Here is a 26,794-nt window from a genome sequence, read left to right as displayed (position 1 = left end):
CGTAGGCGAAGGCGGTGAACCCACATCTCACCGTTCTGAGCAGAGACTCCGCACCGAGTTGGACAACTTCAGCCAACAACCACCTCGTCGTCGCCAACCAGTCCTTCATCCGATAATCCTGTCGAGATGGCTCAAGAACGCTCCGGAATCGTGGTCGGTCTCAACAAGGGCCACGTACGTATACCTCTTCCACCTTCCTGTTTTCCTGCTGCAAATTGCCTCGGGTCTGGATGGTACGGAATCTCTGAGGATGGGGTTTCTCCCGGTCGCAAGTCGAATCGAGTTGAAGCGAGTTGGATTACTTCGAGCGAACGATATACGCCAATTACACCGTGCGATGTGAAAGCTCTCCGACTGAGCTAAGAGGAGGTGCGAATAAAGCGGGATCCAGGAATATTTTCTCCGGCATCGACAAATCTGGTTCGAACCTAGAACACGGCCAACACAGAATTGAATTCACAACGGAATGCTGCACGAGAACAACGGAATATACTAAATGATAGTATTGGCCCGAGCTCCTCGCCTCAATCGTCGCAATCTCATCGGCCAATGCTCAATTCAATTCGACCGGGAAATCCTCCGACCAAAGCCAATCCGACCACCAGTTCCAGCATATGCAGCGTCAGTGAAACCAAAACCGAACTAACAATATGCCTGAAATAGAAAACCACCCCCCTCAACACCCCCAAGACCCGGATCAGCCGTTCCAAGGGCAAGGCTTCTCGCCGCACCGCTTTCGTCCGCGAAATCGCCCGTGAGGTCGTCGGTCTCGCTCCCTATGAGCGTCGCGTCATCGAACTTCTGAGAAACGCTCAGGACAAGCGTGCCCGGAAGCTCGCTAAGAAGAGGGTATGTTCATTCATCGCTTGGTTGTTTGCGGAGAGGTATATCTAGGGGCTGTATTGGGCTTGGAGTACCTGTTCGAAACCCTCGACTACCGTGCCGCCCAACTACACCCTGGATACTTTCACCTCTTGACAACAATTTCTGTCTCATCCCAGAGAATCCAGCTAATCATCATCCGTCACAGCTCGGTACCTTCACCCGCGGCAAGAGAAAGGTTGAGGACATGCAGCGCGTCATCGCCGAGGCCCGCCGTGTCGGTGCTCACTAAATCTGAATTTTCCGTTTTCTTCCTACAAAATACACACATGTCTATGTCCCAGGGTTCTGCTGCTCGGATTAGCAAGGAACGAGATGAATGAAAACTAAATTTCAAAAAAGTGAGGAATACTTGCTTTCTCTTCTGCTTCCCTCTCTTTATCTATCTATCTACATGGATGAATGCATGGTCAGTGCGATTCATGAGACTTGAACTGTGGGAAGAGATGGAAGATGGTCGGCAGGCTCGAAAAAGGTGCCACTCATATGTATGATGGATGAGTGGGCGGATAGGCATGGGTTCGGAGTTTATCAAGTGAATCTAATCAAATGCCAATACCAATGTCCACCTTTACTACTGGATGGTTTATGGGTCTGTTACTTGCTTTCTTTCCTGCGTTCTTGCTGTCTCCGGAATGTAGTCTAGCAAATACGTAGCAGACATTAGCTGTTTATAATGTTTTTATTCTTGACCCATGACAACTGTCCAGCTGAGAAGGTATTTACTATTTAGCTATTTCTTCCCCGGCAATTTCAACCACTTTGGTATCTTCCGATCCCCAGGTTTCTTCCCGTCCTTACTTGAATCATTTGCTTTTGTTGGCACTACTACGTCTCCTGAGGTATCCATAACATCTGCCGGTTGTTGGACCTTGAGTTCTTGAGCCCTGGTCTGAAGTTCCGGTCGAAGTATGCCAGAGCGGCTTTTCTGCGCGGCAGATGATGCAGTTGCGTCCCAGGAGAAATTGACAAGGACGCGGCCAGTCATACCGTGGTTTTTGATGAGCAGAGATTGGTCCGACTCTGGGAGTACTGACTGGAAGGGGACGCTTGGTTTGTGACCCTTTGAAACGGCCGGTCCGGAGAAGTTTGTTAGGACGAAATTCTCCTTTGCATATGTCGGTGCAAGACAGCTGCGGACAAAATCGTAAAGGTTCTTGCTGGTGTCTGTTTGGCCGAATTTGGAGACGAGCTGGCTCTGGTCTGGGAGGCGGATTTTTACTTCGATCTCTTTGATCGAGGCGCGACGTTCCTCTTCTGCTGTGGCCGCAGCAGCGATTTCGGCATCGGATCGGAGGCGTGTGTTCTTGCCGGCTGCTTGGAGTCTTCGCTGGTGGATTTGGGCGTGCTCGACCGAGGGTACGTAATCAGTGTCATTAAACGCCGCTTGTGCGGATTGGGGGATATTGTTGGAGGGAGGGGCGTAAACGGTCACAGGTCGAGATGTATCTGCTGATGATTCCAACGGTTCAAGGGGGGGATCGGAGACGGAATTCGATGGAGGGATTATTGGTTGTTGACCTGTAGCGTTTGTGTCTTCTAGAGTGGCATCAGGCGTCGGGTGCCCAGTTTGCTCGCTCGTATCAGTCTTTGTTGTCTCTGCTTTTTGGTTCGAGGCTTGCGCCTCTGTTGATGCGACAGCATCCTCTGACGATTGGAAGAATTCGTGAATCTTCGTCATAGCCTCTTCCAGCGGTTGGTCCGTCCGGCGGAAGCTCAGCCGTAGTAATACATTCCCGCTGTTGAAACCCAGCTGTGCCAGCGATTTCTGAAAGTCTGCCAAAGTAGAGACCTCCCGGTCCATAATCTGTAAAACAGGCGTTTCGTAGAACAGCCGTCCGGACCCTTGGCCCTCGGCGACCGGAACTCCACGGCCAGTGAGATTTCGGATAGCCGTACTTCCAGCCACTCCCGCTTCGAACTTGCGTAGGACCATCCATATACTCGTTGTACTGGGGAATTTGTCCGTAAGCCGTCCATTCGGTGCTCCTCGGGCTTCCGACGGAGGAAGCTGGAGAGCTACTGTGACGACGGACGGAGACCGAGAGAGCTGAACAAGCTCTAGCTTTGCGCCAGGTGAAAGGCCAGTAAGACGGAAGGCAAGGGATAGGTCAAGCTGGCGGCTCTTGTGCCTGAAGACGCAAAAGTTAATAGCTGGACCTGGCCGCATCAAAAGCGTCTAGACTTACTTTAGTCCATATTGGTTGGCATCTAGGCCGAGCTTCTTGCACGCTTCTTGCAAGATATCTGTCAAGTATTTCCCAGGCGTGGTCTTGATTGTTGCTCTTCGAGCTGTCGCATCAAGGACCACGACGTGGCTGCTCATGATGAGGGCGTGAGTATATTGCGGGGTTGGTGTTCGTGGCGGACGTCGAAGCCCAAAACGGCGGGTGACGGTCGAATTAACAGATGGTGTCCAAAATATATTGATCAAATCAATAACGAAAATTAAAAGGAAGTCAACAGAAGACCAGCGAAGAATCTAGGTTGAAGCGAAGGATGAGGAGGTGTTGAGCAGGCAGCGGGCGGCGCGTCATCGGAAGAAGCTGAATGGGCGCCGATTGACTGAGCTGCCAGACTCCAGACTCCAGCACTCGCAGAGCTTCAGTCCTCCATCCACACTCAACTCCAGTACCTCTTCCATCCCCATCCTCCTCAACCACCTATCTCCGCCTCTTTTATTCCGTTATTCTAGAGCACAGCCCTCTTGTTCGGCTTTTGTTCTCAGTTCCCCCAATTCTCCATCATGGTACGTGTATCCTCTCCATTCTTCTGTGGAACCTAGCTGACTGGCTCCTTCAGAGCTCCCCGTTCGACATCAGTACGTCCCGGCGATCTCCCCTTTGTTCCTCCAATTATCGTGCAATGCATTAATTTCATAACACATAGATGGCGGTGCCTGCGTCGCAATGGTAGGCAAGGACTGTGTCGCAATCGCCTGTGATCTTCGACTCGGCATGCAAGCCCTGACCGTCTCCAACAACTTCCCCAAGATCTTCAACTATGCTCCTGGAACATACCTCGGCCTGACGGGCCTGGCTACCGACGTCTCAACCGTCTCAGATCTCTTCCGCTACAAAGTGAACATGTACCGTCTCCGCGAAGAACGACACATTGCTCCCCAAACGCTCGCCAACCTCGTCAGCTCATCGCTCTACGAGAAACGCTTCGGCCCATACTTTGTCAGCCCTGTGATTGCGGGTATCAACAACACAACAGGGAAGCCATTCATTTGCGGATTCGACAGCATCGGGTGTATTGATTTTGCGAAAGATTTCATTGTCAGCGGAACAGCGAGTGACCAGCTCTTTGGTACCTGTGAGGGTTTGTGGGAGCCGGATCTGGTATGTTCTGTCAGTAAATTATTTATCCCGTTAGGCTGTCTAACTTGAAACAATAGTCTCCCGAGGACCTGTTCGAAACCATCTCCCAGGCACTGTTGAGCGCTGTCGACAGAGACGCTCTTTCTGGTTGGGGTGCCCAGGTGTACATCATAGAGAAGGACAAGGTGACTCAGCGGCTACTGAAGGGACGGCAAGACTAGATGTGGAGTTCCTCGGGGATACGTCTTGGGGTTCTACTGTTTTCTCCTGTCCCAATGCTCGACTCACAATCAAATATATGGGTTGAAAGCAGCTCTCGTCAATGCCTTTCATGTCGAGCAATGCACTTACTATACAGCTCGGTCGATCTCCAACGTAGGCAGAACCCTGGAAAGGACTATTGCGTGTACCTGCTTGCTGTGCAATCTGCCGCTGTTGAATCTCGAAGACCCGCATAGATACAAGACGACTACGCAAACCCGTCCTTCTCTTTAACAACGCCATAAGCCTGGCCATCCTTTCCAAATAACTCCCTCAAATCATCAACCAAGAGTTCCGGTACTTCCCACGCCGCAAAATGCCCACCGGTTGGAAACTCTGTAGCCCTTACCACATCCCCCAACAGGCTCGTCCACGATAACGGGTACCGCATGATCTCTTCCTTGAACTGCGCAACCCCAACCTTGACTCCCGCCGGCGCAGCCTTCGAAATGGACTCCTGCAACGTCCCGTCCTCCGAGGTCTCATAGTAGATCCGTAACGAAGCCGCGGGCCCGGCAGCAGAGAACAGATATATACTCACCCAGGTCAAGATCTCGTCGTCCGTCCACGGATACCCATCCGTCCACGAGTGCAATTTATCGTAGATCCAGGATAGCAGCGCAACGGGACTATCGTGCAGTGCGTAACCTAGAGTTTGGGGGCGGGTCGACTGCTGGATCATGTACCCGCTTCCCTTGGTGAGGTAGTTGAAGACGGAACCTAAGTAGGACTTTCGGGCTGGGGAAAAGGGGATTGGCAGGAGGTTTTGGAGGAAGAAGACTGGGTTTTGCCAGGGCATGGGGAAGCGCATAGGGATAAAGTTGAGGTGGATTGCTTTTGTGTGATTTGGATATTTTTGAGCCATTGTGCGCGCGATAAAGCTGCCCCAGTCGCCGCCTTGGATTACTGTTGGGAATGTTTGTCAGAGTGCTAATCTTGGGATAGTGAAGTGGTTACTGGTAACGGACCATATTCTTTGTAGCCTAGGTTTGTCATGAGGTTGTGGAGGGCTTCGGCGTATTGCTTAAGGCCGAAACCTCGCTGGGAGAGTTAGCTTGCGAATTGAAAGCGCCAGGGGCAAATTCAAACTTTTTTCACAAGGGAAGAGAAGCCAAAGTTGGGCAATGAGGGAGCGATCACACTGAAAGCTGGTTTGCCATCATCGCCACTGGTTAGGAGTGGAATTATCTTGGTAGCTTCGATGAAGCTTCCGGGCCCTGCACATTGGTAGCTATAGTCAGTTTGATGACTCAAATCGAACCAAGTATAAGGATCCTTACATCCATGGATGAAGAGTAATGGAATAGCACCCGGAATCTGGCTGGTATGATGCAGATAGTGGATCTCCAAGTCATCGTAGCCCTCGACTGGCACAGGCACAGTGAATTGCTTGAACTGCGTGTTCAGCTTCGTCTCCTGCTCTCGCCAATCGAAGCCACTTCGCCAATATGCCGTCAACCGCTTGATTTCATCCAAGGGAACGCCCATATCCCACCCGGCACTGCCAAGCTCATCAGGGAAGGTTGCTGCATCGAGCTTCTGATGAAGACGCTCTATATCCGCGTCAGGAACGTTGATCTGGAATGGTACCGGAGACATTGGGCCTGTTCTCAACTATTTATGGTCTTTGTTCTTAGGATAAACTCCTCATTCAAAGAAAGACGAAGTATTGCTAAGGGAGGGGGATGGAGATAAAGCGAGGTTATCATCAGAGGTTTCACATGCTAGACCTTAAACAGAATCAGGATTGCCCACTTATACTCTTAATTCTCTAGTATGGTGTACTCCTTTTTTTGTTATGCACTATGGATTAATTTTAGTACATACAAAAGTCCTACAAGTAGTATTCTTACATTTGTTTGCCTTTCTGAAGCTTGTGTCTCGCTGCCGAGGTAGGATAAACTACAGATGGGTCTGTACACAAAAGGGTCGCTCAGATGGATTCTCCACCTCGAAATTGTCAGGTTCGTAGAGCATATTATTGCGCAGCGGAGCAAACGCCTGAGCGAGCACTGGGTTAGTATCATTTAAACAGACTAAGTGCCTGGGCGAGCAACTGAGCGAGCTCATCAAAAGGCATTAACCAGGGCGCTCGGATCATAAGATCTTCGTAAATGTCCTCATCGTTGCCCTGATCAAGGTCAGGTAGGGAGTCAATCGATCGACCGGGCGGTCTTTGCGGTCTCATCTTCCGTAGGACATATCTCCATGAAGTTGTCGGTGCTGTTCGGTGTTGACACTGTCGAGTCTTGAGTAAGCAGGTCTGTCTCCTGAACCCCCGCGTCTAGACCCGTCGATCGGCCCCCAAGAATAACCATTGGCTCCATCGCGACAAGCCACCGATTCTAATTCTCTGCTTTTCCCCTCTTCCTCTCCCAAGCTTCAATCCCAACCCTGGAACACCCTCCTGTCCCTAGCGGTTGATGCCGCCGTCTATCATCAACTTCAGTTTCAATTCAGCGAAAGGGGCCATCCGCGGTGCCATGAATCGACTTTATACCTAGGTACTTATCATTTGTCCGACCTCTACCCATAAGCTTGACCCACGTCGCAATTGGCTCCGATATAGTCCAGCTCCTTCACGTCATTCATCATCTACTACATCTGCGCAGACAAGTGTTCAATTTACCTGGGACCTGGTTGTCTTGGAGCGCTCCGCGGAGCGTTCCAACACCCGCGGTGCACGCAGCGTGGCTCGTCTCTTATCCAGCTGCGAATTGATGTATGTATTGGACATCGTACCACCAAGAAGTTTAGTACTGACCAAACTTTCTTCTGTAGACCAAGAGCCATGCACTGTCTTGCCTCCAGAGACGTAGCCCGAAATCTGTTGGTCTCTTACCAATCGCCCTCTGTCACTTGGCGACCTCCCATAACGTGAAAACATCACTTCGATCCGTAATTCCGCCTCATCACCTCATCATCGTCTACCCCAGGCGCCATGCCTGACCACCGTGAATCGGAATGGGCCAATTCATTGGCTTCTGGCCCAACACTCTCGTTTCTACCACAAGTTCCACCGTCGTCAAGCGCCTTTCGAACCGAGGGTTCACAAGGCGAAGGCTCGAATAGCCAATGCACAGGAAATCCTGAATATGCTGCCATAGAATGGTTAGCAGCGCTGAAAAAGGAGCTGCGCGTCTTGGATCTCGAGGCTTTTTGGTGCAAGCTCCTGGAGAACACCGCCTCGCTGTGTAATGCACAGTATGCCTTCGTGGCTCGAAGGGTTAGAGAGGACGAAGCCGCTAAAGAGATCGGTGGACACAAGCCTTCTCTCTTCGGAACCGCATTTTATTACAATGATGGTTCTAATAATGTCGGAATCCATCGGAACAGATATTTCGCTGGCGGAAATCCACTCTTACATATGGACTCCATGAAGCCATGTTTAATCGTCGAAAACCTGAGCTCGTACATCTCTTTTGATAAAGACAGATTGCCATTTTCGGCGGAGGGTTACCTGGCTATCCCGTTATTCTCAGGCGATGAATGCCTCGCGTATCTTGGCTTAATGTGGTCAGGTCCAGGACTACAGAAAAAGAAGCTTTCATGGTCTTTCTTGGAAACAGTTCTCTATTCTCTGGAAGAACTAGTCGTCCAGCGAATTCATGAGGATCGCAAGACTACAGATCAGGATCGACACAACCAAGAAGCGTCTCCCAACGGTCCAAGCACCTGCGATGAAAAATCCACATATTCGCACCAAGCTGCCGGCTTCGCTTCCCAACACCTGAAGCCTTTTGCCCGCAGCCTCTCGCATGAGCTCCGAACCCCAATGCAGGGAATTGTTGGGATGTTGGATGTGATGCATGCCACTGTGCGTGAAGCACTTGTCGGGAAACCCTCCGCGAAAACTGCTTACGTTTTCCAATCACTCAAGGAAAGCATTGAGATGGTTCAAGGTTTGTGTCTATTCTAAAACACCTTGGATATAGCAGGCTCTAATACTGTATCACAGATAGTGCAAGGCGGGCAGTTGAAGCGGCCGACAATGTCGTCCATGCATACGACCTCAATATGGAAGTGCCCAAAACTCCGCAAATGGAGCGCGATATCAATCTCTCCAGCTTCATCTCATCCCCGGTGACGGCGCCCGAAATTAGGCCCAAAGTTTTCATTGAAGGGAGCAATATCGCAGTTAACCCCTACAAGCGCCGAAGGAGCAACCCAGCAGAGGGCTTTGGCATGAGTCCAAGGCAGAAAATCCCTCGCGTATCGTCGCCGGAAGAGCTCTCCCCTCGTACTGAGGAGGTCAAACACGCAGTCCATGAAAGCGACAAGATCTTTAATAGCGAGACCCCGGCTCATCAGATTGAAGCAGTGATGGCGAGCATGGTTGATCCTCGTCCGTCCTTGGCCGTGCGAAGGTCAGCGCCCAATCTCCTCTTAGAAGGCATCAATGTGAACATCAAGGGTCCGGCGTTGCGATTCACCAAGCTCCGCGATCTTCTCCGGCTGGTGGTCAACGAGTCTCTCCATGTCGGTGGTAGGCCCGACTTTGTGGTCAGCGGCGCCACTGAAGTGGGCGAGAAGATTGAAGTTCGGTCGCGGTTGTCCAATGGAGAAGTCCACTCCAAAACCATTGAATGGTCCGTGGATAATGAAGTACCGGACGCTCTTCTCGTGGATGATCGGGATCTGGCCAAGCTGATATCATGTGTGTTTCTGAATGCTGTCAAGTTCACAAACAGTGGCTTGATTACTCTCAAAGCTACCCTCAATAGCAGGGCCAACGATATTTTGATCAATGTCCACGACACAGGACCTGGTATCCCCATGGCCTTCTTACCTAACCTATTCAAGCCTTTTGCCAGGGAAGATACATCCCTTACCCGAAGCAAAGATGGTTTAGGACTCGGACTCTTGGTGGCGAAGGGTCTCGCTAGGAAGATGGGCGGAGACCTTGTCTGTGTTCGATCATCAACCTCAGGATTTGACCGCGGCTCCGAATTTGAAATAAGGGTTCCTGTCAACGAACCTGAAACTGCTGCTACGATTGCCCCTTCCTCACAGTTGCTGACCCCTATCAACATGGAAGACCCATCAAGACTCAGCAGCGCCAGCAGCACCACACCAGATTCTACTGTGTTATCACCATTAGTACCACCCTCACATACCCCGTTGCAAGAACCGACTCCCGCTCTCACGGACGAGTCCTCTTCCCGCACACCCACTCCTGCTCGATCCGTCTCGAACACAAAACCTACAAGAGCATCTCTTAGCAATCAAACCTACGACAGTAAGCTAGGAGAGAAGTACCCTCTTACTTTCCTGGTGGCCGAAGACAACAAGATTAACCGGCGGGTTCTGGTTCACATGTTGAAGAGATTGGGCTACCAAGAAATATACGAAGCCGGCAACGGAAAAGAAGCTGTCCGGATGATGCAGAATATACTCGAGTCGCAGTTAGCTGAGCTTGGGGCGAGCAATCCACCGAAGCCCTTACAGCAGCATGCCGGGTCTGACGATTTTCTCGTCCCCGAGCCACCCCTCCGCCAGAAGAAAGCGAAACCGGTAGATGTGATCTTGATGGATCTTTGGATGCCGGAAATGGACGGATATGAAGCCACTTCCGAGATTTTCAAGCTCATCAATAATCACCGTGAGCTGCGTTTGTCATGTTCCGTGGGCTGTGCCCCTTCGCAACCTACTGTTCTCGCCGTTAGCGCCGACGTCACGGACGAGTCGCTAAGTCGAGCCTCGAAAGTCGGCATGAAGGGCTACATGACAAAACCATATAGATTGACTGATCTGGAACGCCTGATTGAAGGTTTCTGCAGCGATACTGCAAGGCAAACCAATGATTCAACGAACGCATCATGAACTCAACTTTCTTACTATTTATGCAATGCTCTTTGCCCACATGATGACATTTTGCTGGGTTACGATAATATGTCTACGATTTTGGATTCTCTACTTCCCCTATTTTTACCTTTTATCCTTTTCGAATTCCCCACTGCTCCGCATAAAGTCGGCCGGATAGATATAGATCTTTTTAATTTTGGTGCCTGGTGAGGGTATTATTTGAGAACGATAATCTGTTTCAGACGGCTAGATACTGGGAATGCACATATCTCTTGATGCCCAGTAAAAATTCGTAGACAACAACCACCTTATATGGTACGAAAGGAAATTCAATTGACCTCATTTCATCAAGAAAACGCTATGTACTAGACACATATCATTGACTTCGGAAAGTCGAAGCTGGTATAACTCACAGCCCTCTTAGGAACCAGAACCCACAGCTCCCGTTACCAGCAAGCTACGTTGTGCGCTCCGAACCTTCCACTTCCCAGTTCACCAACCCTCTAGGTCAGCTTCTGCTTGATGAAGAATGACCTGAGGTGAGACAGCTGCCAGGCGCAAGCGAGAGATAGAACAGCGAGCTGCATCAGAGTCCAGCGGACGACGCGCGAGTTGGTTGCTTCGGACTGATCACGGAATTCGGCTTCACGTTCCTGTAGAGCGAGTTCGTTAGCATGGTATAAGACAAAAGCCAAGCATGCCCCGATAAAACACCAGTTCATTGCCTCTGAAGTGAAAAGGGAAAGCAGCGGCTGAAGAAGCATACTCTTTGGAATACCTGCTCCCTCCTAATGTCCTGTAAGCGGCCATTTAAATCCTTAACACGCTGCACCAAATCCGTCATTTTCCCCTTGTCCTCGCTCTCGATCTTACTCGTCTCTCCAATGGCCATGTCCAGCGTCACCCTGACGGCGCCCGCAGGCGCACCAGAGAGCCAGCCGCCCGTTGCGGCGTTCGTTTCGGGGGTGATGCAGATCTTGTGGCTGCCCGGGTCGGCGGCGGAGAAGGTGAAGCGGCCGGAGTGAGAATCGCGCTTGTTGACAACGCGGTGGTCGTTGTCGAAGACTTCGTCAACGGTGATGAGCATCTTCAAGGATGGGTCGACGGCATATGTGCCGCTGGCTTGGTCGACGACTTCGCTGGAGTAGGTTCCTGTGTGCGGGAACAAATTTGTGAGCAGTGGTCACAACTGGTGAAGAGGAGTACTTTTGTGGAATTGGGGACAAACTTACCGACTACGAGAGTATCCTTGGGAAGCTCCTCATAGAAGCATCTTGTTTGACGGCCATCGACGTAGAAATAGAGAGCGTTGACTGGGAGAGAAAGGCATAGGATTGCGTAGACGGCGAGTGCGGAGGAAAGCCATGAGGCTGATGGTTTGGAGGAAGCCATTATGGCAGTGCAATAAATAAGGGACGATTGGATATTCTGAGGGACAGGAAAATCGATGGAGATACTCCTCGTGCGGATAAGTTGTTATGGTGTCCAGATCCAGCCTGGGCGGCGGCGGACGAAAGTCTTGGCGCGAATTCTCATTCCTCCGTCCGCTATTCATCGTCACGTTCACTTCCCCATCTCATTATTGACGAATCTGGGGCGGATTTACAGCTTCTTCATCAGAACTCCGACGCGGGGTTCATCGCATATCTGTTAGTTTGTCAAGCTTCCCTTCTAGGGCCCGCCTTGACGCCATGGCTGCCGCCGATGTTCGTGAGATGCTCAACTTGCCCGCGGAGGGCCACCCGCGACCACAGAAGAAGCAGAAGGTTGTGGAAAAGAGACCAGGTGAGTTTCGATATTCTCTTGTGCTACTGTTACTGTTTGAATCTAACCTTGCTGTGTCACGTAGAGGGTATCACCCGTGAGCTCTTCGCATTATTAGGAGAACGAGCACCCCCGATCGCAGTCAACGAGAACCGTTATAAGGGTCGCCCCAAATGGCTGACCAAGGCCCGCGCGAAATCATGGTACGCGGAATGATATCGAGTAGTCTATATGTACTGACTAGCCGCAGGCGGATGACTCCCTTCACGAACGGGGCGCGTTCCGATGACCTGGTTCTATCACATTGGAAGAGAGAACCGACTCCGGAAGACAGTATGGCAACCGAGGGCGACCAAGCGAAAGAAGAGCAGGTAGCCACCAAGCCTGCCGAACAGGAATATGGCTTTGCAAAATATAATATCAAAGCTCGCGTTCCGAACCGATATACCACTGACGAGTACAATCGTCATTTAAAAAGCGACGAGTGGTCGCGTGAGGAGACTGACTATTTGATGGATCTGGTCGAGGAATACGACCTTCGCTGGGTGGTTATTGCTGATCGATACGACTTCCAACAGCAACCCGTCGAGAATACAGAAAATTCCACAGCGCTGGTGCCCAGCAAACGATACAGAACCATGGAGCAACTTAAAGCCCGTTATTACTTCATTGCTGCCTCAATGCTTGCCCTCGAACACCCGCCATCAGAAATGTCCGAAGCCGAATTCGATCTACACGAGAAAATGATCAAGTTTGATGCTGAGAGGGAACGACATCGCAAGGAACTCGCTGCTCTCCAGCTCAACCGCACAGCCGACGAAGTCCGGGAGGAATCCATCCTACTCGAGGAACTCAAACGCATCACCGCCAATGAGCAAGAATTCATCACCGAACGCAGAGAGCTTTACTCCCGCCTTGACGCCCCTATCAGCGTCGGCAACGCCACAAACTACCACAACAGCCAAGGCCTATCCCACCTTCTCCAAACCCTCCTGCAAGCAGACAAGAGCAAGAAACGCCGCTCGCTTCTCGGCCCCGAAGGCATCGTTCCTACCCCTGGCGGCCAAACACCTATCAATAATGCCCCCGGCAGCGCTCGCGACAGCAGCAGGGCAGATACCCCCAACGCAGGCCCCTCACAGCCACCAACGAACAAAAAGGCTGCCACCGCCGCCTCAGCGGCAAACAAAGAAGCGGCTCAACAAGCAATAAGAACCCTCACGCCCGCCGAAGAAGCCCGATACGGTGTCCAGCACCACGACCGCATAGCACCCGGCGTCCAATTCCGCAGTGACCGGGCGCAGAAACTAACGCAAGCTAAGTCTCACGTTCAGACCCAAAAGCTTGCCTCCGCGCTTGCGGAACTCGAAATCCCTCTTCGCCTCGTAATGCCCACAGAGCGTGTTGTCAAGGACTTCGAGAAACTCATCCACTCCGTGAACCTGCTCCTCGATGCGCGCAAGGTCTCTGAAAAGGTTGAGAGTGAAATTCGCGTCCTTGAGTCCGCTAGAGAGGAGCGGGAGCGGAAGGCGCGAGAAGTACGCGAGAAGGACAAACCTGAGGTCAAATCGGAGCAGCAGGATGACGATGGCGGCGAGATAGCTCCAGCTGCCTCCAATTCTGCAGCCTTCCAAGCGAATCAGGCAGCTGAAAGCCAGACGGATGCGAATATTTCCTCGACCCCCGCCAATGGCTCTGACGGCGGAGGCACATCTGGGGCTGGAGATGGTGTTTCGCATAAGCGTTCTGCTAGCGTGCTAAGCAATGCGAGCGATAAGAGCTTCAAGCGTCAAAGAAAGTGATCACCTTCTGTACCTATACTTTTCACGAGCTTCTTCATTTTACCAATGTACGACTACCGCTATCCAGAGTGCCGCTTCGCTTGATCGTATTGATATTTCTATTTTCCCTAGCTTCTCCTCGTGGATTGCTAAATGATACACAGGTTTTCGTGTTTTACGATCCCTCATCTTATACCTCAACAGAACAGAGAGTCTATTCTGGGATTGACCGCTCTTCAAGACACTCCTCATACAGACTATCCCAGTCACCAGAGCTTGTCGAACTGATTCGCTGGTGAGCCGCGGCTCTAAAGTATCCTGGGTCTTCGTTACCGTCCAACTGGCTTGTCGCGAACATAGGCTTGCCATCGTGCATCCTTCCCACATGCTCTTTGCTGGTTGGGCCTTTTAGTCTCAAAACCCGAGTTGCCGTTCGCTGGACGGCAGGGAACTGTTCTGCCGAGGCAGCTAATTTTGCTACCGCGCGTCTCTCGATGTTGTGAGCGATCTCCGAGACTTTGCGTTTAGTAGCCCATGCACCCCCTCTCCGGCGGAGTGTCGCTAGTTTATCTATCAACTGTGCTTCTGCATGCTCACGGGACCTAATGCTGTCTTGCTGGTGGGCTGCTACTTGCTGTTCCCCCAAGCTTTGGGACGGGCGTACCCAAGAACAAAATTCCCAAGGGTTCTCTGCCTCGATATGCGGGCCGACTTGCTCGTTGGGCTTCCTTCTATTCGAGAAAATGCCGAACAAAGAAGAGCCGCCAGAATCGCAGCTCCCGGCGTCACTGTTATTGCTTGTCTTGAGCGCAAAATTCGTGCCTGTCCATCTAGGAAGGTTCAATTTCTGAAGGATTCCTGATAAATCGAAGCTGGACACGCTGGTTTTGGGCATTTCGTTGCGAGCATTCCCCGTTTGCTCCGTTTCGTGTATATTCGCGAGTTCGTGTTCAGTGTCCTTCAAGCCCTTAGGACTATCTTTCCTAGAATCACAACCTCCTAGCGAGCCGGACTCGCCCTGCATCTGCTGTTGCCCTTCCCTCGTATGCTCTGACGGTACCAGAGTATAACCGTACCCAACTCGTCGGCCTTCGGATAACCAGCCAATGCTTGTTTTGCGAGGTGAAGTGGCATCGTCTTCCTCATGCGACCCATGCCCAGCAGCACCCACCGACCGATCAGAGCCCAGTTTCTCGGTAATCCTGCTCGCCAACTCATGATTCTTATCCGCAGTACTATTATCTCGGGACTGGGCCGAATTTCGTGTCTCTTTCGAGTGTGAGGATCTACCAGGAATATGCAGAGGCATACGTGCAGGTTTCTTTGCTGAATCCTGAGGACAATCGATGAAATTCTGCTCATGATCCATTCCCACGGATGACACACTGTTATTCCGGGAATACGGGGACCGCGGACCTGTGTTACCGTTTGAGTTTCCTTCAGGCGCATCCCATATTGGTGCCATAACCGTTGGATGGCTAGTCCCTTGGTATCGGTTTGCTGACCATGTCCCCGGATTACTAGCAGGCTGGTACTCGTCGAACTCGGGATGACGGGCCATTAAGTTGGATGTTGAGCCAGAGGAAGCGAGCATTCTCGGAATATTCATCTCGCCCAGGTGGACAGATTGCTCGTCTGGAGCCATCTCTCTTCGTGGGCGTTGATTCCTCTTTCTGATGGAGAGTTGTGGAGGACAGCCATGTATGGACTCGGCGGATGTGGTGTAGGCCTGCTGTTGAGGTACGTGGTGGCCGGTATAGCTAGGAACTGCGGGTTCGTATCCGTAGCCAGGTCGTTGAATTGCAATGTCTTCAAAGCTATTTTTCGGTACAATGGACCTCCCAGTAACGACAGGGGCGTGCGGTCGATGAATATCCGGCACCCTCAACCCTGGGCCCGGACCTGGTCGTTCCTGTGCGCAGACCCTGCTATTGCTGGGGCTAGGGCTCAGTTGCTTGCCACGAAAGGTCCCAACGTCGATGTTGTGGGAAGAAGAATAAGGGGATTCCAGAGGGTGCTGGGGTCCTCGATATTCATGGTCTCGAGAGCGCCAACTTTGCTGAGGCTCGTTCTGTTCCCAATGGTAGGGTGCCTGTTCATTTGCGCCTCCCCTGGCATCCATTACCAATCCAAATGCTTGCTCCCGCGAAGGCTCCATATCCGGTTCACGAAAAGGCTGGGGTGGCCGACGAGGAGTTATTGCCATCCCATTCCTAGGTCTGCCTGGTGGGTATTCTGTAGCGTAAGTTGGTTGTTTCGGGGTTGCAATGTACTGCGCATCGCTATCGTATCCTCTCTCGCTCATCAGACTGCTCCCTGGGTCATAAGAAGCGACTTGCGCCGGATGCACGCCGGACTTGGACGCAAAGTGCAGAAATGGTACTTTCAGTCCTCGCTCCGGCCGGTTGGGCGGTCGATATACGTCTCTCGCGTCTCGAGAGAACCGCCTGCGAATTCTACTAGACAGGCCGCCGGACGAATCACTTCGGTGCGGAGATCGCGTCTGCTCGTCCGCCGACGATATGCCTACTCCAGTTAGAGATATTGGCTCCGACAGGGACAAAACGCAAGTTCATTATCACCTTCGGGATTCCCATGGTCAGAGGACAACGACTCAGATCGATCCAGCTGGTAGTCCGAGGAGCCTGAGGCTCTTTGGTACCTTCTAAGCCGAGGGCAGAAGAAGAAACCCATTGATTGAGCGGTGCTAGCAGCACGCACAGGGGATGGAATGCTGCTTTAGGAGTCTTTGAGTAATGGGAGCATGGCTGAACCCATCGCGCCGAGCAGACGAGCGCCCGCGTATGCATAGTATTGCGCAGCTCCATCATCGCGGAAGGCAAGAGCGTTGCTCGACCCTGAAGAGGCAGGTACAGCCATCAGCAAGCTCTCGCCAGGACCTGCACCGAAGCGATATCTGCCAGATGTTGTTTATAGCAATACTACTCGTAGCATCGGAGTGGTGGCTCATACTATCTGTAGGGCTACTATGTTCTGGGTCCTAGCAAGGGGCTTTTTTTCTAGCTGAGCAGTTGCTAGCACTCTGTACACCGGACAAGGCAATGTCAGGTTACTCATGAGGTTCCTAACTGGATCCAAATTCTCTAAAGCCTACCTCAGATGGCGATTTCCTTCTCCTAAAAAACTCCGACAGAGGCAAGCGCGTTGACGGTTGACGGCCGATCGCGGAGCAGCTTCGGAGTTGTCTACTACCAGTATTTGGCTTTTGTTATTGAACCATGGATGGACCGTCAAAAATACGCCAGCTCAATCATTGCCATCACGCCATTTCTTCCTTACAGCTCTCAACACCATCTAACAGCGTCTATGTGCGCCAATGCATTGCTGTCCTGCTCGGTCCACGATAGACAGAAAATACCCATTAGTGGTCTGAATCTAATTCTCCAAAGGCTGCGTTGGCAGTGTTGAGCGGTCTACTTTGAATTCTGGCCGAGATCTTTTGTATGGTACTGGTACGACTCCGTTTTCAAACCACCCCGCCTCCGGGCTTTGTGATTCGCCGGTTTCCACACCGAGGGGGAGGACTCGACTTTTCCCCTCCATATATTATTTCCTCCTCGTCCTCCTCCTCTCTTCTTTCTTTTCTTCCTTTCTTCATCCCCCTTCTTTCCTCTTCATCCTTTTCTCCTACAAGAGATTCTTGTGAATTGTCTCTTGTTTCTCCTCCACCTTCTTCATATCCAGCTTTTCCTCCCTCAATAGACCATTTTCTTTTTCCGACCCCGCCCCCACCACCGTCCCTTTTTCTCACGTCTTCATATACACATAGCCGTCAGAATGGTTCAATCGTATGTGATCGATCACATCTTCCCTTTCTATGCTATGTACACCTGCTAACTGTTTTCTTTAACAGCGCCGTTCTCGGTTTCCCTCGTATGGGAAAGCTCCGTGACCTCAAGAAGGCCACTGAGGCTTACTGGGGTGACAAGATCTCTCGCGATGAGCTTCTGAGCGAGGGAAAGAGACTGCGTCTGGAGCACTGGAAGATCCAGAAGGATGCTGGCGTCGACATCATCCCCAGCAATGACTTTGCTTTCTATGATCAGGTCTTGGACCACATCCAGCTGTTCGGTGTCATCCCTGAGCGTTACACCCAGTACAACCTTCACTCCCTTGACGAATACTTTGCCATGGGACGCGGTCTTCAGAAGCCCGCCAAGGATGGCCAGGCCGCCATCGACGTCCCTTCTCTGGTAAGTTTCGCATCCTACCTCCGCGCAGTTGGAACATTTCTCTAACCTACCTTCTCTTCACCAGGAAATGGTCAAGTGGTTTGACTCTAACTACCACTACGTCAAGCCTACCCTTCAGGACAACCAGACCTTCAAGCTGGCTGAGAACCCCAAGCCTGTTGCTGAGTTCCTTGAGGCCAAGGAGGCCGGCATCATCACCCGCCCTGTCATCCTGGGTCCCGTCTCTTTCTTGACCCTCGCCAAGGCCGACCGTGGCCAGTCTGTTGACCCCATCACCAAGATCGATGAGCTCCTCCCCGTCTACGTCGAGCTCCTTACCAAGCTGAAGGAGGCTGGTGTTGAGGATGTTCAGATTGATGAGCCCGTCCTTGTCTTTGACCTGCCCCTCAAGTCCAAGGCTGCTTTCAAGCCGGTTTACGAGAAGCTCGGCTCCCTTGGTGCCCAGGCTCCTCGCCTTGTTCTCGCCACCTACTTCGGTGACATCGTCCACAACATTGATGTCCTCCCTGCCCTTCAGAGCCTCTACGGTATCCACATCGACCTGGTCCGCAACCCCGAGCAGCTTGACTCTGTGGTCAATGCTCTTGGCCCCAACCAGGTTCTCTCTGCTGGTGTTGTTGATGGCCGTAACATCTGGAAGACAAACTTCAAGACTGCCATTGAGAAGGTTGAGCTTGCCATTCAGCGCCTCGGCAAGGAGCGTGTCATTGTCTCCACCTCCAGCTCCCTCCTGCACGTTCCCCACACTCTGGCCAACGAGAAGAACCTCGACCCCGAGGTCCACGACTGGTTCAGCTTTGCCGTCGAGAAGACCAGTGAAGTCGTCGTGATTGCCAAGGCTGTCACCGACGGCCCCGCTGCTGTCCGTGAGCAGCTCGAGGCCAACGCCAAGTCTGTTCAGGCTCGTGCCTCCTCCAAGCGTACCAACGACCCCAAGGTCAAGGAGCGCCAGGCCGCCGTCACCCCTGAGCAGCACAACCGCAAGTCTCCCTTCCCTGTCCGTCTTGCTGAGCAGACCAAGTCCATCAACCTTCCTCTCTTCCCCACCACCACCATCGGATCCTTCCCTCAGACCAAGGAGATCCGTATCCAGCGTAACAAGTTCACCAAGGGTGAGATTACCGCTGAGGAGTACGAGAAGTTCATTGAGAGCGAGATCCAGGATGTTGTCAAGATCCAGGAGGAGCTTGGCCTCGACGTCTTCGTTCACGGTGAGCCTGAGCGTAACGACATGGTTCAGTACTTCGGTGAGCGTCTTACTGGTTATGTCTTCACCACCCACGCCTGGGTTCAGAGTTACGGATCCCGTTGCGTGCGTCCTCCCATCATTGTCGGTGACATCTCTCGTCCCGCCCCTATGACGGTCAAGGAATCCAAGTACGCCGTGTCGATCTCCTCCAAGCCCATGAAGGGTATGCTTACCGGACCCATCACCTGTCTCCGCTGGTCCTTCCCTCGTGATGATGTCCACCAGTCTGTGCAGGCTCAGCAGCTGGCTCTGGCTCTCCGTGATGAGGTTGTCGACCTCGAGGAGGCCGGTGTCAAGGTCATCCAGGTCGACGAGCCTGCCCTCCGTGAGGGTCTTCCTCTCCGTGCTGGCAAGGAGCGTGAGGACTACCTCCAGTGGGCTGTTGCCGCCTTCCGTCTGTCCACCAGCGGTGTCACCGATGGCACTCAGATCCACTCTCACTTCTGCTACTCTGAGTTCCAGGACTTCTTCCACGCCATCGCTGCTCTGGATGCCGATGTTCTGTCCATCGAGAACAGCAAGTCTGACGCCAAGCTCCTCAAGGTCTTCATCGATGAGGCCTACCCCCGCCACATTGGTCCCGGTGTCTACGATATCCACTCTCCTCGTGTCCCCAGCGAGCAGGAGATCAAGGACCGTGTCGATGAGATGCTTACCTTCCTGCGTCCCGACCAGCTCTGGATCAACCCCGACTGCGGTTTGAAGACCCGCCAGTGGCCCGAGACTAAGGCTGCTCTGACCAACATGGTCAACGCTGCCAAGTACTTCCGCGAGAAGTACGCCAAATAAATCTTTTAACACTTAATAACAACCCAAGGAGGGGGCGACATTGTCAACCTGTCGTCTCGAAATGGTTGAGAAAAATTCTTTCTCTTTAATGAGTTATGATGATGATACCAAAAGTTCAACATATGGGTTCGGGGTTACATTAGAGACATAATGGGGGTCCACGGAGTTCAACATTTTACGATTTCAACATCGGCGTTCAAGCCAAGCATCGACATGATTCCCCCCAGGGCGTGGGTTTCTTTCTCTTTGTTCATCTTTCAGGAGCATGAGTGGGGATGTTGGTGGTGGCCAGTTTGGCCGATGTTTCATATATTTCAACAATGTGTATATCACACTTGAGGTTAATAAACCATACCTCGCTGAAACTTTTCCTCTTCTTCCCGCAAACGTAATGCTATAGTTTACAATGTCCGATTGCCCATTCAGTAAGGGTCCTGTCAGTCCATACATCTCAGCCAACTTCGAGGCCGCCATAATTATAGGTAGATATGGTATAAATATGCCTTATTATGCACAGATTTCAGCCCTCCGTTCCTCCATCAATCCCGAGTCCAAACACAACCAAAACTAAAGTACTCATTACATCCAAGAACAAAACGGTACAACAGCGCCCCGCTCTCCCACCTTCTCCACCCCAAACTTCTCAAGGTACCACTTCCTCCCCCATCTCGCATGCGGCAGCATATTCGCCACGGCATTAACCACAAACACAATCGCCGGCAGCGGCAGCACAGGAACCCTCAATTTACCCGCAGCCCACGCGGCGGGGACAAGCCAGGGTGCAAGACGCAGTGGCGGTGATGAACCTCCCGGGGCGCCCAGACCGAGTGCTAGCGGTGAGGTGCTCGGGCTTAGGACGTCGGGGAGGAGCGAGGGCGGGCTTAGGGCTGGGAAGACGGCTAGGCCTGCGAGGGCGAAGCCTGTCCATTCGAGCCACTCCAGGGCGTAATGCGGGTAGAGGATTGAAGTGAAGAGGCCGGATTTGGGAGGGATGATGTAGACTTTGGAGTATTTGTTTCCGTTTTCTGAGGTCTGTTCTTTCGGCTGTGACTGGGACTGGGAATGTTTCTTGTCTGCTTCGTTACGTCGGAGCGAGAAGAGTGTTCGCTCCGCGTAAATATTCCCAGCCATTCCGACAATAAACAGCAAGAGCCCTAAGGACGGGAGTAACAGTGAAGTCCCAACCTTCCCAGCAAGATTCTCCTCAAAGATCTTCTCCGGCGTCGTGATCAGTGACGGCGAGGACGGATTAGGATACACCCCCGGGATAGTCGAGACATTATACCCGACTAGCCAACAAGCCAGACAAGAGGAGTTGAACCAATTGAAGAACACGGCGCTGACGACAATGAAAACGTGTATGGGTGACATACTCGGCGCCGCGAAAAACGGCGAGATGATAGCCCGGTTGGCGTAGTGGATGAGGTAGAGTGACGCCACGAGCTTGTTTGGCAGTGGGAGGGTCTGGATGTTCAGCTTAGCCGGGAGCTTGTAGAGGATGTAGACCAGGTTAATGGGGCCAGTGATTTCCATGATGAGCCAGCCGATGCGGCCGGGGATATTGAAGTAGCTCTGGACGGAGCCTTTTCCTGCGGGGTGCCACGAGGTGAGCCATTGAATGGCGGTGAACTGTTGCCTTGTTAGAGGTGCTCTTTAGATATCTGAGTTCATGTAATTAAGCTTACAAGGGGAAACCATTGCCAGATGTTAAGGAGCGTCACGTAAACCTGCGGGGAGGGAAGAAGGAGATCCTGTAGCAGAGGAAGGGAATTACTCGTGGTGGAGAGGAATGACCCCATTGCGTTATAGTCCGGGGGAACCTGCCAGGATTTAGAGCACTGAGCTCGGCAGTTGGGATGGCGGGGATAAAAGGTGAGGTGTTTGCATGTGTTTGCACGTCCGTTGTTGAGAGAAAGGGTGTCGCAATTGAATCGGAGTTGAGATCCTCAGACAATTTTAGAGACCTATGGACGCATGAAAAGGAATGACCAAATAACAGAGCTGGGGCTTCAGATTGAAAGCAAATAAGAGGTCGATCTGGATTCATCGGCCCTGGCGACGATCCGTGATGTCAGCGATGCACGTGACATCATCTATAGAAAGTAAACAGTCTGTAGAGTAGGCCACAGAGTTTCATATTGCACGGTGTTAGGCCGATTTGCTATTATATTCGCTCAGCCAGTAGACGTGTCCATGCTATCAACCGCCACTTGGCCCTGTTCCCCTCGTCGCTCCGCCAACTTTTGCCTCTTGAATTCCTCGATCTTTGCTTTGAGGCCAACATCTAAACGCAAAGTGGTTAGCTTGAACTATATTCCTGGGAAAATGGGGCCTTACCAGGCGTAACATCCTCCATCTTCAGTGGAACTCGATTGAACGGATCATGCGGGTCACTCAGGAGATGAGAGCGGATGGTAGCCCGGTCAATGGACATCTTCGATGCAGGAAGGATGACAGGATCTTGCATCAGTGTGTACATCAAGGGGTCTGCAAGGCTATTAGTGCATGGCACATAGTCATGTCAAAGGATACACTTACCCAAGAACTCATCAGGAATCTCTCCTAGATCCTGTTCCTCCTGCTCATCCGCCTCCTTGGCCTCTCTCACCTTGATTTGAAGCTGATCCCAGCGCTTCAACTCCTCAGGAGACTTCAATGACCACTTTCGCAAAATTTCAGTCGCCTTCTCAAAGTTAGCAGGCTTGTATGAGCGTCCGTCTCGTGCAACAGCGACGATGAAGTTCTGCTTGTTCATCAAATTCAGGTATACATCGACGATCTCACTCAACAAGGCTCGTGGTCTGAAACCGTATTCATTCAGATTTTCCACGCGCAAATTGGAGCTCTTCGGTCCCACCATGGCGTCCAAGTTATAATCAAGCATGTCTGCCAATCTCTGCACGATTTCTGGCATGGTGAAGGACTCTGCTAGTGTTTCTGTGAAAAGCTTGAGCATAGCAACGGTTTCGTTCGTCAGCTGCATGTACATTTTCGCAGTCCGTTGTGCCGATGCGAGTCGCCCTTCTCTCTCCTGGCGCACGGTGGGATCCATGCCAGCTCCTTCATTGCGCAACTCCAGTTGCGTGGTGTTGATTATCTTGAAACTGCCAAATGACTCATCTAGAACATAGGTAACATCGTTCAAGAGCAGGTTGACAAATTGAACAAAAAAGTCCAGGTTCCGCTTGGCCTGGTTGAGCAGCTTCGTCCGGTAAAGCGTATTGGGCCAAACACACTTGATGATCTGGAAAATCTCGTAACGAATGTTGAATTTGTCGTAAAACTGGTTGTGTGTACCTGTATGTTCAGCTTCAATGTAGAACTTCATTAAAGCATGCAGCAAATACTCGTTAGCGAAAGGCATAGAGTTGAGTAGATCCACCAAGACGCCGGTTCCACCACCAGGGCGAGACCATGTTCCTCGATACAAGATTGAGACGAGACCCGCTTTGAGATAAGGATTCTTGATGTAATCCGAGCTCTCCAAGAATGCAATGCACAACATAACCAGCTCGTCGCCCTGCGCAGCAGTAACGATTTGGGGCATGCTCCACATTATGAACTTGAAGTTGCTGACGATATCATCCACAAAGTACTCAGGAAGACACCTGAAAGCTTCCGATGGTTCTTCCGGAAGAGGTAAAGAGATTTGTTCCTTTGGAAAGTTTTTTCCGGAGGCTACCCGGAGCAACCAGACGATGACATAGCGCATAAATGTCATTGAGCGGAATTGCCATTGATCGTCAAACAGCACCCCCTGAAGGCTGTATTTCAGGGCGTATCCCAGATCCACTCGGTCCTTGTACTTCTTCAAATGAGTCTCGAAGAGCCTAAGCTGCAATGGGTTGTTCACATATTTATGCCGCTCTGCCTCAAACTTGGCAAGTGTTGATTCTAGATGTTTGAGGTCTTGCTCCAGCGTCTCCAGCTTAGAGGTTAATGACTCACTTCCATAATGATGGGCGGCCACAGTGAGGAAGAAAATCTCGGTAATGAAGTTAGATGTGCCTTCCGACTTTTTAGCATAGAAAGCATCAGAAGCATGCTGATCAGCATTGATCTTAGTCTCGCCCTTGATGTCAACACGAGGGTTCCGGTGTAAGTACCCGATATCAATCCTATCAATCTATACGCACAATTAGCGAGATGTATCCCGTGGAGATACAGGGGAAAGATTACCTTGGTGAAATTCGCATCCATGAAAGGCTGACAGAGCTGATCAAGACACGTGGTAAGGTTGAACATGAAGCCGTCAGAAGCAACAGTGTTTGGGTCTACTTGCATTGCCCGTATTTTATGGTTGATGTTCAAAGCAGTCGCGAACCAGTCCAAAACCCTATTTCTCGCCTCTGGCGACGCCCTGACCAAGTGGTTCATAACATCTAAGAGATCAGAGCTGATGAGCTGCTGAACCATGCGAACTGACCGTTGCGCATTCAGGATGTATGCTTGATCCCTTGTCTTGGGACTTGAAAAGAAAGATAGCGTAGCATCACGCTGTAAGGGTGACAAGCGAAACCACGGTCCAAGAAGGGTGACCTTCTCGAATGACACGGGATCCCGCGACGCGTTGAAGACTTCCGACTCTGTGATTGCCACAGCAATGACAGAATGACGCACGAGGTTTCGCAGGGCCTGTAGAGATCTAAGAATGTGCCCCTGGTAGAAATAAAAGGATGGCCTTAACATACTGTCACATATGGCTTGTAATCATCGCCAATGCCCATGGAGGAGAGATCCCGGCTTAACTCCTCAACAGCGGCGATAAAGGCCGGCTTAACGGACTCATCCTCCTCAAACCTCTTGACAGCTTCACCAAGGAACTCAAGATCCACTCCTTTGTCATCTTCGGGTTCCAGGAGGAGATAGGGCTTGATGGGCGACAGCCCGGTGGGATCGATCCTATGAGGCACAAGTTAGCCCTTTCGATCTTTCCTCTCCTTCAATATAAAACAACGCACCCAAAAATCTCCGGCATCGTGAGAGCGAAGATGCAGTAGCTCATACACAAGCGCCGAGCCTCGCAGATCGCCTGAAATTTGGGGTCGTCTTCTCGAGCGCGTCGAAACCCCTTGTGCAGCCTCGTTATCCGCTTCCAGCACGGTAATAAATAGTCCAGCGGTTTACCCTCTGGTTGGCTAGATGCAGCCTCCAGAAGAGCCTGGTCAAGAACAGAGGCGTCTATACGCAAACTTCGGCCCTGGTCTTGTAATTCGCTGCGCAGCCCAGGAAGAAACGTCAATCTCTGCCCATGTATATCCTTCTGTCGGTCCTCATTTAACGTCAACTTGAATACGGCGCATAATGTTCTGTCCTCAAACGCTTCGAGCGTGTCTTCTGCCTTTGCGGGGGGAGGAGTGTTTGAGACGGGGGTGAGGGAGGGTTGTGGTCGCGCAGGCGTGGAGGTCGATGGTGTAATCTTGATTCGTTTCTCTTCCGATCCTTCTTGCGGACCCTGTCTTGATGTGGATAAGGGAGTGTTGCTCCTACTAGGTTGTTGTTGTGATGTTTCCGGCGCCGCGGAAGACGGCTCACCACTGCCCGATTGCGCGGACGGTGATGGATTCGAAAGTTTGGCGAGGCGCTTGCTGCGGATCTGTAGGTATACCGGTTAGTATAAATCTTCAACAAGCGAGCAAGCTAGCAGAGCACGATATGTAAGGGCAAACGAACCTTGTCCGCCTCAGAGAGGTTATCTCCCATACTTGGTGGCCGATAGGCAATCTGTGTACCGCAGCGGGTGAGGAGCCTCTATTCTTACAATGAGTGGCGTTAGAGGGCAATAAAAAGGCTCCTGGTCATAAAGATGTGGAATGCCAAAAGATGTCAGTCAAAAAACTAAAAAAGTGAGGGGCCTGCCAAAGAATAGGCAGAGAGATGCTAGTCGCCAGGCGAGGTTCTGTCACAATCGCTGAGGTTCGCCCGCAGTTCAATATTACTAAGTCAAAGCGAGCGAGCGTTGTTGCCCGCAATCTTCTCCGCAATCAACATCACCCAGCTTAGTTGCGAGTCTGTACCTAGCTACATTTACAGGTGCCTAGTCCTCTCTGTAATTGGGATCTTTATGACATATATAAGAAATGTTCATCCATGCAACGCCAATACTCGCACAATCATTGATGTCTAAATAAGACAGGCCCAGGCAATGAAAAGTAACAATGCTGCAGGGGGCAAGAGAACAGTGCCCCAATAAGGCGGAGAAGCACCAAAGTACTAGAGCATATGAGTCTATCATCCCGACGTCAGTTAATACCTCCCTTTCAGGCTTTCTAACCGACGACAGCTCTTAAGCTCCATCGTCCGGGCCGCCTTCAGTTTCTCTACATCGGGGAAGAACCAGCCTTGCGCATCCTGGATCATCCGATCACGAGCGTGTATTTCACTCTCGCACTCGTGCCGGAGTCTAGTAACGTATTCCACTTCCACACGCTTATCCAAATTATTGAACTTTCGCGTGTTGTAGTCGTCCACATCTAGCGGGTTGACAAAATAGTTTATATTGAGCTTGGGTGTTGTTCGTTGCATCGTATGAGGAGATACGGCTTCAAATCGATAAGAGGGCCCATCGGAGGTAGGCGAACCGGAGAAGAGCGAGGAGAGCAGCGGGAGCACGAAGAGAAGGATTAGGGGCAGAAACTGCTGGAAAGTGGCCCAGAGCGATGGCGTAGGTTGGGACTCAGCATTTTCACGAGGCCGTCGTCGAGGTCGAGAGCCTCCAAACTGATG

The 26,794-nt window shown here is 51.6% G+C and overlaps 10 protein-coding genes across 10 annotated transcripts; 5 read left to right on the top strand and 5 right to left on the bottom strand.

The window, feature by feature from the left end:
- Positions 1 to 62: 62 nt before the first annotated feature.
- On the top strand, positions 63 to 1,576 carry BJX68DRAFT_249219 (60S ribosomal protein eL36). The gene is made up of 3 exons (XM_071042065.1): positions 63 to 174; positions 664 to 849; positions 1,031 to 1,576. The coding sequence occupies exons 1-3, from the start codon at positions 127 to 129 to the stop codon at positions 1,112 to 1,114; spliced, it is 318 nt and encodes a 105-aa protein (XP_070892870.1). The 5' UTR covers positions 63 to 126; the 3' UTR covers positions 1,115 to 1,576.
- On the bottom strand, positions 1,577 to 3,415 carry BJX68DRAFT_249217 (putative UBX domain protein). Its single transcript, XM_071042064.1, has 2 exons — positions 3,072 to 3,415; positions 1,577 to 3,014 (listed from the first exon to the last, which is right to left on the bottom strand). Exons 1-2 carry the CDS (start codon positions 3,206 to 3,208, stop codon positions 1,616 to 1,618), a joined length of 1,536 nt encoding a protein of 511 aa, XP_070892869.1. The 5' UTR covers positions 3,209 to 3,415; the 3' UTR covers positions 1,577 to 1,615.
- A 58-nt stretch (positions 3,416 to 3,473) lies between these two features.
- Positions 3,474 to 4,550, top strand: pup3 (proteasome core particle subunit beta 3). The gene is made up of 4 exons (XM_071037785.1): positions 3,474 to 3,631; positions 3,685 to 3,703; positions 3,772 to 4,226; positions 4,283 to 4,550. Exons 1-4 carry the CDS (start codon positions 3,629 to 3,631, stop codon positions 4,424 to 4,426), a joined length of 621 nt encoding a protein of 206 aa, XP_070892868.1. The 5' UTR covers positions 3,474 to 3,628; the 3' UTR covers positions 4,427 to 4,550.
- BJX68DRAFT_214823 (epoxide hydrolase) lies at positions 4,475 to 6,190 on the bottom strand. Its single transcript, XM_071037786.1, has 4 exons — positions 5,747 to 6,190; positions 5,556 to 5,683; positions 5,435 to 5,507; positions 4,475 to 5,372 (listed from the first exon to the last, which is right to left on the bottom strand). Exons 1-4 carry the CDS (start codon positions 6,063 to 6,065, stop codon positions 4,675 to 4,677), a joined length of 1,218 nt encoding a protein of 405 aa, XP_070892867.1. The 5' UTR covers positions 6,066 to 6,190; the 3' UTR covers positions 4,475 to 4,674.
- Positions 6,191 to 6,835: 645 nt separating this feature from the next.
- BJX68DRAFT_249209 (uncharacterized protein) lies at positions 6,836 to 10,578 on the top strand. The gene is made up of 3 exons (XM_071042063.1): positions 6,836 to 7,188; positions 7,248 to 8,368; positions 8,425 to 10,578. The coding sequence occupies exons 2-3, from the start codon at positions 7,408 to 7,410 to the stop codon at positions 10,287 to 10,289; spliced, it is 2,826 nt and encodes a 941-aa protein (XP_070892866.1). The 5' UTR covers positions 6,836 to 7,188; positions 7,248 to 7,407; the 3' UTR covers positions 10,290 to 10,578.
- On the bottom strand, positions 10,579 to 11,744 carry BJX68DRAFT_249208 (emp24/gp25L/p24 family protein). Its single transcript, XM_071042062.1, has 3 exons — positions 11,504 to 11,744; positions 11,038 to 11,423; positions 10,579 to 10,924 (listed from the first exon to the last, which is right to left on the bottom strand). The coding sequence occupies exons 1-3, from the start codon at positions 11,661 to 11,663 to the stop codon at positions 10,775 to 10,777; spliced, it is 696 nt and encodes a 231-aa protein (XP_070892865.1). The 5' UTR covers positions 11,664 to 11,744; the 3' UTR covers positions 10,579 to 10,774.
- Positions 11,745 to 11,845: 101 nt separating this feature from the next.
- Positions 11,846 to 13,905, top strand: BJX68DRAFT_214776 (SANT/Myb-like DNA-binding domain-containing protein). Its single transcript, XM_071037784.1, has 3 exons — positions 11,846 to 12,056; positions 12,121 to 12,238; positions 12,286 to 13,905. The coding sequence occupies exons 1-3, from the start codon at positions 11,963 to 11,965 to the stop codon at positions 13,835 to 13,837; spliced, it is 1,764 nt and encodes a 587-aa protein (XP_070892864.1). The 5' UTR covers positions 11,846 to 11,962; the 3' UTR covers positions 13,838 to 13,905.
- A 125-nt stretch (positions 13,906 to 14,030) lies between these two features.
- Positions 14,031 to 16,413, bottom strand: BJX68DRAFT_259336 (uncharacterized protein; the record flags this gene model as incomplete). The annotated part of the gene is made up of 2 exons (XM_071043680.1): positions 14,031 to 15,908; positions 16,399 to 16,413. 2 exons carry the CDS (start codon positions 16,411 to 16,413, stop codon positions 14,031 to 14,033), a joined length of 1,893 nt encoding a protein of 630 aa, XP_070892863.1.
- Positions 16,414 to 17,614: 1,201 nt separating this feature from the next.
- On the top strand, positions 17,615 to 20,068 carry BJX68DRAFT_272743 (5-methyltetrahydropteroyltriglutamate--homocysteine S-methyltransferase; the record flags this gene model as incomplete). The annotated part of the gene is made up of 3 exons (XM_071047269.1): positions 17,615 to 17,625; positions 17,691 to 18,030; positions 18,095 to 20,068. The coding sequence occupies 3 exons, from the start codon at positions 17,615 to 17,617 to the stop codon at positions 20,066 to 20,068; spliced, it is 2,325 nt and encodes a 774-aa protein (XP_070892862.1).
- Positions 20,069 to 20,647: 579 nt separating this feature from the next.
- On the bottom strand, positions 20,648 to 26,593 carry BJX68DRAFT_259334 (ubiquitin-ubiquitin ligase UFD2; the record flags this gene model as incomplete). Its single annotated transcript, XM_071043679.1, has 9 exons — positions 20,648 to 21,697; positions 21,754 to 21,888; positions 22,279 to 22,352; positions 22,406 to 22,555; positions 22,607 to 24,194; positions 24,248 to 24,703; positions 24,760 to 24,970; positions 25,030 to 25,656; positions 26,322 to 26,593. 9 exons carry the CDS (start codon positions 26,591 to 26,593, stop codon positions 20,648 to 20,650), a joined length of 4,563 nt encoding a protein of 1,520 aa, XP_070892861.1.
- Positions 26,594 to 26,794: the final 201 nt, after the last annotated feature.

Source organism: Aspergillus pseudodeflectus (genome assembly GCF_044049435.1).
Source record: "Aspergillus pseudodeflectus strain CBS 756.74 chromosome Unknown BJX68scaffold_88, whole genome shotgun sequence".
Lineage (NCBI taxonomy): Eukaryota > Fungi > Ascomycota > Eurotiomycetes > Eurotiales > Aspergillaceae > Aspergillus > Aspergillus pseudodeflectus.
Note: the sequence above shows the minus strand (reverse complement) of the source record. Positions and strands in the feature narration are given on the sequence as shown.